The 11,503-nt window shown below is 43.6% G+C and overlaps 1 protein-coding gene across 6 annotated transcripts in view; it reads left to right on the forward strand.

Moving 5' to 3' along the window:
* PSME3IP1 (proteasome activator subunit 3 interacting protein 1) overlaps positions 1-6,951 on the forward strand; it is a 35,200-nt gene extending 28,249 nt beyond the window's left edge. For all 6 annotated transcript variants that reach the window (XM_043437564.1, XM_043437563.1, XM_043437562.1 and 3 more), the window contains one exon: positions 6,176-6,951. In XM_043437564.1, coding sequence (XP_043293499.1) covers positions 6,176-6,393 — 218 coding nt within the window. In that variant the 3' untranslated portion in view covers positions 6,394-6,951. The remainder of the gene's footprint in view (positions 1-6,175) is intronic.
* The last annotated feature ends 4,552 nt before the right edge of the window (positions 6,952-11,503 follow it).

Genomic DNA, 11,503 nt, shown 5'->3' on the forward strand with positions numbered 1-11,503 from the left:
TTGTGCAGCTGTGGGGAGAGATTTCAGCTCTGCTTTCTAAGTCCCATGATCCCTGGAGGCTCAGCTGTGATTTCAGCCCCACCTCTGTTGGTGGGCAGCCCACTAGCGTCTACTCCCAGGGCTGCTGAGGCAGTGGCCAGAGCGCTGGAGCAGGAGCCGACAAGTGGGGAAAGAGGCTGCAGTGGCAACTCCACCCCTCTCTTTCGCCTGCATACAGGATGGTGGCACAGACCATCTCTGTAAGTCTCTCTCCTGCCTGCCACTAACTGGTTGTTGTGCTTTCCTCTGAGCCTCTTTTTCATCCCAGGTGACCTCCTTGCCGGTGAGGGGACTTCCTAGGGTGCAGGAACTTCTTTTCTCCTTCAGCTCCCTCCCAGGGATGCAGGACCTGTTCCGCTTCTTTTCGTTTTCCTTTTGTACTAACTGGTTACCTGGAAATCCGTCTTGTCCTTTTAGGTGTTTGAGATTTTCTATTAGTGTTCAGTAGGTGTTCTGTGGGATTGTTCCATTTATAGATGCATTCTTGATACATCTGTGGGAAGAGGTGAGTTCCATGTCCTGCTACTCTGCCATTTGCATTCTGGTCTGACAATTGGTTTTTTTAAAAATCAGTATCCAAGGAAGGATTAGACATTGTATTTGGTTTACATGGCTTTAAAAAATGATTCAGATATAATTCACATACCATAAAATTCACCCTTTTACAGGAGACGGTTTAGTGGTTTTTAATAATGTGTATTTATCACCACTGTCTAATCCCAGAACATTTTTGTCATGCCAAAAATGAAGCCCCACCCATGCTCATTAGTAGTTACTCCCCATTCTTCCCTCTCCCCAGCCACTAGCAATCATCAGTCTACTTTCTGTCTCTCTGGATTTGCCTCTTCTGGAAAATTTTATGTAAATGGAATCATGCAACCTATGACCTTTTGTGTCTGACTTCTTTTCACTTAACATGTTTTCATAGTTCATGCCGTGGCGTGTATCCGTACTTTTTACAGCTGAATAATATCCCATTGTATGATACATCACATTTTTGTCCACTCATCAGTTGATGAACATTTGAGTTGTTTTCACATTTGGACTTTTAGGACCCATGCTGTTATGAACATTCATGCCCATGTTGTGTAAACAACTATTTTCAATTCTCTTGGGTATATACCTAGTTGTGGAATTGGCTGGGTCATATAGTAGATCTATGCTTAACTTTTTCAGGAACTGCCAAACTGTTTTCCACAGTCGCTGCACCATTTTTATATACCACCAGCAGTATATGTAAGGGTCTGGTTTCTTCACTTCCTTATCAATACTCATTACAGAAACTTCTCTGGTGGTCTGGTGGTTAAGACTTTGCATTTCTACACAGGGCATGGGTTCCATCCCTGGTCAGGGAACTAAGATCTCACATGTCATGTGGCACACAAAAAAAGAAGAGAAAAATAAAATAGAACACTTGTTACTGTCTTTCTTATATCCATCCTGTGGGTATGAAGTGATCCTTTATTGTAGTTCTGATTGGAGTTTCCCTAATGACTAATGATGTTGGCATTGTGGACTTAATGACCTTTGGTTTATCTTCTTTGGAGAAATATATACTCATATCCTGAGCCTACTTTAGAATTGGGTTATTTGTCTTTTTACTGCTGAGTTATAAGAGTTCTTTTTATGTTCTGGATGCTAGACTACTTATCAGGTGATTTACAAATATTGTCTCTTTTTGTGGGTTGTAGAGAAAGAACACATGATAGTGTTATTTGGAGCACAAAAGTTTTACATTTTGATGCCATCAATTTATTTTTCTTTGGTTGCTTGTACTTTTAAGAGTCATATCTAAGAAGCTATTGCCTAATTCATGGTCATGAAGATTTACACTTAAATTTTTTTGAAGAGTTTCATAGTTTTAGCTCTTACATTTTGATCTTTGACCCATTTTGTGTTAGTTTTTTGACTCAAGTTTGTTGAAAGAACTTCTTTCCTCCACTGAATTGTTGTGACACTTGTTGAAAATCAGTTGAACAGCATGTGTGGGTTTGTTTCTGGACTGTCTTTTCTCTTCCATTGATTTATATAGCTGTTCTTATGCTGTCACCACACACTTTTGACTTGTTTGTTTGTTTGTGCTCCGCGGCTTGTGGGATCTTAGTTCCCCGACTAGGGATTGAACAAGGGCCCTCAGCGGTGAGGGTGCAGAGAGTCCTAACCACTGAACTGTCAGGGAAGCCGCAACTACGCAGTTTTGATCACTCTAGTCTCGTAGGAAGTTATGAAACTGGAAAGTGTTAGTCCTCCACGTTTATTCTTTTTCAAGATCGTTTTGGCTGCTTGAGGTCCCTTACATTTCTGTTTGAATTTGGGGATCAACTAGTCAATTTTTATGAAAAAGGCAGCTGGAATTTTTATAGGGATTGCTCAAATCTGTAGATGAGTTTGGGAATATTGCCATCTTACAGCATCTTAACAGTAAACTAGTACGTCTTTTAAGTTTCATTTAACCTGTGGGTTCTTCCTTTTTCTTTATTTTTGTTTCCTTTATATTTTACTTGCAAAGAAACTGGGTCTCTATCTTGTAGAGTTTTTCACCCTCTAGTTTTGCTAATTGCATCCCCATGGTATTCCTTTATACCCTGTGTTTTGTGTAAAATGGTAATTAGATCTAGAGCTTGATCAATTCAAGTTGATTTTTTGGTAAGATTACCTCATATGTTGTTTCACATTTCCTATCATCATCATTATCTTAATTAACATATGCTTCTGTTTGTTGCTTAGTTACCTTGGGAGTCATAGCATACTTATGCATAAAGAACTTCTTTATTCCTATTTAAGGCTGTGTAATCCATTGTATGGATTTAGTTTTTTTATTTTATTTTTATGTATTTAGTTTTTTTATTGATGAACATTTAGATTGTTTTTGTTCATTTTCTAGTGTGATGTTTCATTAAATAACCCTGTGCATGATCATTTTTCACATTTACAATATGTCATGTTAAATACTTAGAAGTAGACTTATTGAGTCAGATATACATTTGTAGTTTAGATAAATATTGCTGAATTGCTCTGCTGAGAAGTTATTCCAAATTATACCTCATCAGTGATGTGAGAGTTCCATTTTAACTGGGATCTTTTTAATATATAAGAAACTTGCTAAATTGTGGCTGCTTAAATAGGGTAAGTATATACACTGTGTGTATAGTGTCATAGAAATTTAAAATATTTTACAACTAGTTACCAGGGAGCCCTGTATCTGGTGCTTATACACTGATAGGAACTATCTCCATCAGTCAGTGGAAAGGAAAATGTGTGGGCTTCCTTAAACTCTAAAGGCAGACAGATTGTATTTAAGAGCTGTCTTTTCTTTGTTATTCTAAATCCCTTCTTCCTACCCTTTCATTCTTATTTTAGAAACTAGACAAGAAATATCCTCTTGCTAGGAGCTAAGGCCCGGTGAGAAGGCTGTCCCCTGAAACTTTGTAGAGTCTTGACCTTGGTCAATAGAAAGCTTTGTCCCTTGAGTGCCCCAGAAGATAGCTCTGTGGTCCTTATGGAGATTCAGGCTTCCCCACTGGAGGCTCTGGCTTAAGCTCTGAGCAGATCCAGTGAATGTACAAGTTGGTCTCATCTACTCTCATGTCACGCATCTGTCTGAATCCCAAGAATATTCTCCATTAGTAATTTTCAGTGTCAGTTTAGTATGATAATGTGGTCCTGCAAATGCAGAAGTTGGCAGGAAACTTCACCAAATGGGTGAGATCAAAGGGCACCATCTTGTTCTCTGTGGGCATTTAACTGCTTTTGGAATGAAATTTGTTAGAGCTGCCATCTCTTTTCTTTCTTGAAACTTTCTAGATAATTGGGAGATTTGGTCCTTTCACTTAAACTTTGCTAATGCCATCATGGTCCCGATTCCTTTGGTTACATTTCTGAGGCTGGCTTCCATCTTTCCTTTAGGTCAGCTCTAGTCCTCCACAGGTGCTCTGAACTTGACCCTTCTTTTCTAAGATAGACCCGAAAATTCAATTCACCCTTGAAATACTTAATAAAATGACACATCTCACTGAATAGCTTCACACAAATTACTTTTCTAAGTAACTGATTCATGCCCTTACCATATCAGGGTTTTTTTTTTTTCCATTTATTTTTATTAGTTGGAGGCTAATTACTTAACAATATTGTAGTGGTTTTTGCCATACATTGACATGAATCAGCCATGGATTTACATGTGTTCCCCCATCCCGATCCCCCCTCCCGCTTCCCTCCCCTTCCCATCCCTCTGGGTCTTCCCAGTGCACCAGCCCTGAGCACTTCTCTCATGCATCCAACCTGGGCTGGCGATCTGTTTCACCCTTGATAGTATACTTGTTTCAATGCTATTCTCTCAGAACATCCCACCCTCGCCGTCTCCCACAGAGTCCAAAAGTCTGTTCTGTACATCTGTGTCTCTTTCTGTTTTGCATATAGGGTTATCGTTACCATCTTTTTAACATATCAGGGTTTTTTTTAAACAAAAGTTTCTCACAAAATGCTGAAAGTATCATTGTATGTGTGAACATAGTAGTACAATGAATGTTCAGGTAATGAATGAGATACAGTTTGATATTATGTCCTAAATTTTCACATTCTCCTCACTCCCACTCCCACCTCCAAAATGTAGCCATTTGCAGTGAAACACTGTACTGCATTTTCCTGCATTCTCACACATTGTGAGTGTTGTCCTGCTCTGTGCCCAGGGGATGGGATAGAAAAAAGAGACGTTAGAACTGTCTGTCTTCTGTAGCCGTCCTGGCTATAATACAGGGGTTATGGAGATAGAGGGGCTGTCCTTCCTAATTAAGTAGCATAGGATACTCTTTGAATTTTTGCATTTGGCTTTCTTAAAAATTGTGTGAATTAGGTAGTCATATGCACATAATAACAAATTGAAAAAGGACAAAAGAGTGTGGAATGAAGTTATTTTATCTTTGAGATCATTGAATACCAGTACACACAGAGATGCTCTACTCTTCTTAATGGCTGGATATTAGTCCCTTACATTGGTCCTCTATTAATGCACCTTTTGGTTTCTGTTATCAGCAGTGTTGCGTGAATATCATTTAAGTATGAAGAACATGGCCACATTGTCCTACATTCCCTCAGCAACATATATAGGTGCCTGCCTATTCCTCCTTACATATTGTTTATGCTTTAAAGTCATTTGTTTCTTTTTTGGTGAACTGTTTGTGTCTCTTCTGTCTGCTTTTCTATTTAGTTGATTTGTTGTTGGTTTTAGAAGAACTTTTTATATCATAAAGAAGTTAGCTTTTGTGATACTAATTGTAAATATTTGCCTGTTTTCTTGTAACCTTGTTACCACCTCTTCTGCAGTCATTGTCAACTCATGTCACTTTTCTGCATCTCCAAGTTTTCACATTGCTTATCTTTAGCAGCTTCCTTTTTCCTTGTTGGTAATTCCTGTATGAGCAGATGAACTCTGTGTACTGACTGGTTGAGATCTCCGTCTGCTTCTCAGTGGTATTTTTTTACTTACTCCTCATTTCATCTACTTGGAACCATGTATCCTTTTCGCATTTATATGAGGTGTTAGGGGCTTGCTAAGGCAAAACCCTAGAAGGGAATACGCTTGTCAGCCTGAGACAATGAGTTGAACTTCAGCCGTACTGTGCAGTGGGCTCTGGGAACATTTTAGAACATTATCTTTTGATTCAGACTTAGTGTAATGTTTTCTACTGTAAGTGGCCTTTAACTTTAGGCGGGTCTTTGGACCTCCCTCATCAGCAAAATGGGGGATCCCTACATACCAGGTTGTTTTAGTGATTAAATGAGACTGAAACAGGGAAGAAGAAGGGGTGGAGGAGAGTCCTTAACTTTTCCTCTAACCTTCAAGTCCTGTGTTTTCTAGGTTGAGGCTTTCTGTCATGGAGGTGAGGCCATGACAGTTTCCTTGGGCGAGAAGAGCCCCAGCTATTTGGTGACATCCTACATGGTCTTAAAATGTTCTCTGCTGTGGCTTTAGTTTTCTCAATTGCAAACGGGCGCACAACTTTGAGATGAGTGTGACTGTAGTGTTGACTGCATAGTGTTGTTTTGAGGCTTCCAAACGTGAAGCCCTCAACACATGGAAAGCAGACCATCAACTTTGGAAAAGGGTGCTGAAGTAACAATCCCCCCTGCCTTTTTGCAGAAGCCCCGTCCTGCGTGTCTCTGGGAAGCACCTCCCTGAGCAGTCCCTCCATCCACTGCCCATCTGCGGCTGTCTGTATTGGCATCCTTCCGGGCCTGGGCGCCTACTCCGGGAGCAGCGACTCTGAATCCAGCTCAGACAGCGAAGGCACTATCAACGCCACGGGCAAGATCGTCTCCTCCATCTTCCGAACCAACACCTTCCTCGAGGCCCCCTAGCTCCTCTGTTCTCATTGCAGGGTGCTCCTCCCCAAGAGTAGACTGGACGGTTTATTCTGCCTACAGGCATTACTTCCCACAGAAAACTCCTTTGCCTGCTCCTTATGCACACCGTGACATTTTTAACTGCATCTAAAAATGTGCCAGAATCCACTTGTGGCCAGACTTGTGTTTGGTTTCTCTTTCTACTCCAATACAGATGCCCAAACCTGTCCTGCAACCTCTGTCCTCACTGATACAGATTTCAGCCCAGCCGAAATTTCACCAAAAACACCCTGGGAAGATATGTACCAAGCAGCTTGCAAAGAGTTTGGATTCTGTTGCCTTCTTGTTTTTTCTTTTTTTTTTTCCCTTTTCTAACATCATTAAGAAACAGGGACAGTTTATTGAACAGATATCATTTAAACATTCTATTCTAAGTGATTATAATGCATTGTGGAGTGTGTGGCAGGCGGGGGTAGGGAGAGGAGAGCCCTACTAATGGAACAGCACGCAAGGCCCTGGAGCTAGCTGATTCTTCATGTTGTGTGACTAAGTAAAGATTCTAAACTATGTCCACAGGGGGTGTCACTTAATACTTATTGTTCATTGATAAGTTTTTTCTTACCCTTGGCTATTCCTTCTCCCTCCATCTAATCCCACTTAGGAGTCTAAATCTTAGAGAAACAAACATAGGCCTTATTTTGTTGTAGCCAGCAATCAGAAGTACTGATAGTGTGTGGACAAGACGACTTATTTCTGGCAGCTCCTGATTCTAGTATTGCAAGTCAGCAGGACACCGCCCTCTCTGTTGGATACATTTACAGTTGTGACGTCTAACTGTGGAAGCTGTTTCTCACCTAAAGGTGCTGCCCTCGTCCTTTCCTCTGCTTTGTTCTGCTGCCCTTCCTGCGCTGCTCTTCCCATTCAGAGCAGCCAAGCCCCGGAGGTGCTGCTCCACCCCTCTCCTAAAGCGGGGCAGAGGCTCTCCCTTGGGGAGGGAAGGAAGGACAAGGGGAGACAAGGTATGGAGGCACTGAGGACAGAGGTGACCATCAGCTTTTAACAGCAGCAATCTGGAGGCTCCCCTGCTTCAGAGGAGTGAGCCCATGGAGTTCTTTCTCCCCCTGGGTTCGTACGTCAATTGTTTCCACTTCCTTGGGTGTGAGACAGAGAGAGACACGCAGAATGTGTTGACACTGTGCTGCTGGCAGGCAGAGAAGCTACTCTGTTTTATCGTGGGCAGAGAGGCCCCTGGATCTCCTCCAGCCCACTCCTTTTCCCTCCCAAAGCACTGACACACTGGTGCCCGCTGGCAGATGGTGACTTCCCTTCACCCATAACCGATGCCTTGTGAATTCTTTTTCCTTTTCAGAGCTGCTCTGTGCTAATTGTTCCTGACTGTCAGTACAGGCGCATCAGCTCCATCCTAACAAACAAGACTGAGGTAAAACTGTAGGCACCTCTGCCTTTGCTTCATTGTTCCTGCGATTGTGCCGCTGTTATTGCAGCCCGTACCCAGGGCAACCTCGGATCGTCTCAGGAGGCAGACAGAGGAGCCAAAGTCACGATCTTCATGCGGTTTGACTTTTCAGAGGCCATTACTATGCCTCATGGCCTCTGTTGATGTTGGGAGAAGTTGAAAAAGGGTTGCATGGGTTAAAAACCTACATTACTTTGAAAGCTAATCCACCTGTCAGAGAACAAGACCTTGCTTTTCCTGTCCTGGAGCTTGTGCTTCCAACTCCCTCCCCATCCATTGTAACAGCTAGAGTGTGTCGTGCAGGCTGAGACTCTTCAGACTGAGATTTCTGCTCTTTATGTCACAAGAGCGCTTGAAGATCACTGGTGATCATTTCATCTTTCACCATACCTGTTAGTGGAGAGCCCTGGAGCTGAGACACGGGTTCTGTAGAAACCACCAGTAGCAAAGCCGGGTCTGGTCTGCCCAGTGGAGGAAGCTGCCCTGGAAAAACATCTAGTGTAGACTGTGTGTTTCAAACCCAAAGATGGAAGGAAACACTGCCTAAATCAAAATGCAGCTCTCCTGCCTTAGTAGATAATTAGGATTTTATAACCAGATAATAAGGAATAAAACTGGGGTTTGGGGTGGCTTCTTAAAACCTGTTGCATTGTCCTGAGTGGTAGTCTTCTTACAACTTTGAACCATGTGAGAGAGAAAGCTTGTCTATGAGGAATGCTGTTGCCAGCTCTGTGCCCAGGAGGAGAGAAGGCTGACTTCTCAAACCCAGAGTTGGTAGGGCATTCTAGACTTTTTCAGGAGCATTCTAGACTGAAAGTCAAATCCCTAATGAGGAGTGGCTTAGGCTCGTCCCTTGCATTTTCATTTCTTTCACTCTTCACCTTGTGGGTTATTCCCTTCTGGCTACCTCCCAGGAATCCCAACCTGGTTTTGCCTTCTGTGGATATATCACAGTGGCTATGTGCTTGGAGCCAGACATTTTACTAGCTGAGTCACTCGGGCAAAGTCCTTACTCTCTGAGCCTCAGTTTCCTCCTTGGTAGATAGGAATAAGGATACTAGCTTCACAAGTGAGGGTGAAAGATGATCTGGATTAGATACTTGGTGTGGTACCCGGTGCTTAGTAAATGGTAGCCATCCTAATGGTAGTACTGTTATCCTCGGCCTCCCCCGTCTGGGTAGAGTGTCCAGAGTTTCTGTGAGTGGTGATTTATGGCAGGTTTATCCATCCTGCTGGCATTCTTCAGTTGTAGCTTGAACACTGACGTGATGATGGGTCAGATCTGGCCATCAGAGCTCCAACCGCCTCCTTCTCCTCGGTGCTTTCCTCTCAGTTAAATGTTAATTGCTCAGGCACACCCAGTTCCTTGGCTCGGGTGTCCTAGCCGTGGGTATATGGCTCAGCTGTCGTCTTTAAGCCCCTCCAGGAAAACAAAAAGAAAAAGCTTGGTGGCAGTGCACCATCACTTGGACTTGGATGTTTCTTGATTTCTTGGCGTGCCCAGCCCACTTAGGTGTAACAGTATGGAATGCAAGTTCTACTTGGTGGGAGGCTAGATCTTGACAACACTTCCATAGTGTTGAACACAAGAAGCCAGTCGCACATTCTTGCCTTAGTGATGCTGGGCGGGGCTGGTATTTTGCTCCCTTACCTGCTGGAGCAAGGGTTTAGGGAGAAGAGTGTCACGGCACGAACAGGCAGAATGGGTCCCAGCATCAGAGCTCCACGGAGCAATGGACAACATGACCAAGAGACAACGTTCGCTCTGAGCTTTAGATCATCGGCTGGACGTCTCCTTCAGTTTTACACATGGTCGTGAACATCCGTATCCCTTACATTGATTTGTTCATTGGTCAGCATTTACTGAGGGCCCACTGTGGACAGGCCAGGGATGTTGGGATGTTTGCAGATGATAGTGTCTTCCTCCTGAAAAAAGTCCCGTGAAGCAGCCCTTCTTTACATTTTATAGAGGAAGCGAAAGCTCACAGTGATTCAGTGACTTGCCCAAGGTCACACAGGTAGATGTCAGAACCAGAATCTTAATTTGAGCCTGTAAGTCTGGGTTTCTGTGGTTTCAATGAAACTTTAAAACAAATGCTAGTGCCCAGGCCTCAGTGGTGGTGACTCAAGTAAAGGAGTCTTTTAGTCAGATTTCTGGGTTCACTTTTCATCCTGCTGTCCATGTGCAAAAAGCAAATAGCACCAAGGCATGGTTTGTTCTTAGTGAAGTGCAGTTGACATATTACATTAGTTTCAGGTGTACAACATAATTATTCAATATTGTGTATATTGTGAAGTGACCTATCACCAGAGTTACCAAACCATCTTTTTCTTGTGATGACAGCTTTTGAGGTCTACTCTCTTAGCAAGTTTCAAATATACAAGCTGGTATTATTAACTATAGTCAACATGGTATATGTTACATCCCCAGGACTGACTTACCTTGGTTTGTTTTTTAAGTGGTGATTTACCTGGTCAGGAGTTCAGTACATTCCTTTCCCTGGTGAACTCAAACTAACTGGGAGTAGAGGGCTTGCTTGACTGATCCATCCAACATCGGGCAGAGAAGGGGGAAGAAAGACATGACTAGATCTGCTCCCTTGTGCAGCTGCGAAGTGGGGGCTGCTGGCAGCACACTGAGGTAGGTGGTCCACAGGAGTTTGGGCATTTATGATGGGCCTGATGCAAGGCAGGAACTTGGCTTAACCTGCCCAGCAGATGTCAGTCTCCATAGCTTCACCAGTCTGGCAAATTATTCACAAGGGGAGGTGTAAGGGAGAGGTCTGCATCAGAATGTGTCTTTCCAATATACCCATCCCCTGGGGCCTAAGGAGAGGATGTGGGGCTGGGAGGAGAAGGCTGTTCCACTAGAGAAGGCTCTGGTCAATCTGAACTTGACAGATTCTCCCAGGCTGAACTGGGTACAAACTTCCCTGGATGTGACTTCCAGCTAGACTCACATCAGCTACCAAACAGGAGGGTAAAGTCAGCAGTCATGGGGTGTTATTTCAACCACCATGCAGTCTTGCAGCCGGCCTGAGCAAGGGCTGGGTATGAACCAGAGGTGCCAGTCCTGGGATTCTATCCATAGGGTCAAGATGACCCTTGGCTGGTGGGCTGTGACTTCCCAAAGGTCACTGAGGCTCCCTGCAGTCAGCGCTCTCAGAAGTGAAGATGTCCCTCGAGAATGTTTCAACTGACTTGGTGGCCATGGAATCAGCAGAGGCATCAGAAGCCTAGGATATACATGTCCCTCGCTCACTCCCACCAGATGGACACTGGCTCCTGAACTTACCAGGAACCTGGAAGGTAGGAACATGCCTGGTGCACCATCCCGGTCTAGCAGGCCACTAGTAAGACTTGCTGACCTGGGAGAGTAGGTTAAGATAACTGACTGCCCAGTTCATTGGAGAGGAGGGGCAAATTTCATTAGCAGCTTGAGCAGAAAACTGCCTCATAGAGTCTGAGGAAGACAGTCAATGCAGTTGAAAAAGTGCAGACTCTGGAGTTGGCCAGACCTGGAGCTAAGTTCTGGCTCTGCCTCTAATAGATTTGATTAGCCTCTGCTTGTTTCCTCATCTCTGAAATGGTCATAGGCAGGGGCTCGTGGAAGGGTTCATCAAGATTATGCCTGTAATATGCTTAGTA

The sequence above is a fragment of the Cervus canadensis genome, chromosome 18, assembly GCF_019320065.1.
Source record: "Cervus canadensis isolate Bull #8, Minnesota chromosome 18, ASM1932006v1, whole genome shotgun sequence".
Lineage (NCBI taxonomy): Eukaryota > Metazoa > Chordata > Mammalia > Artiodactyla > Cervidae > Cervus > Cervus canadensis.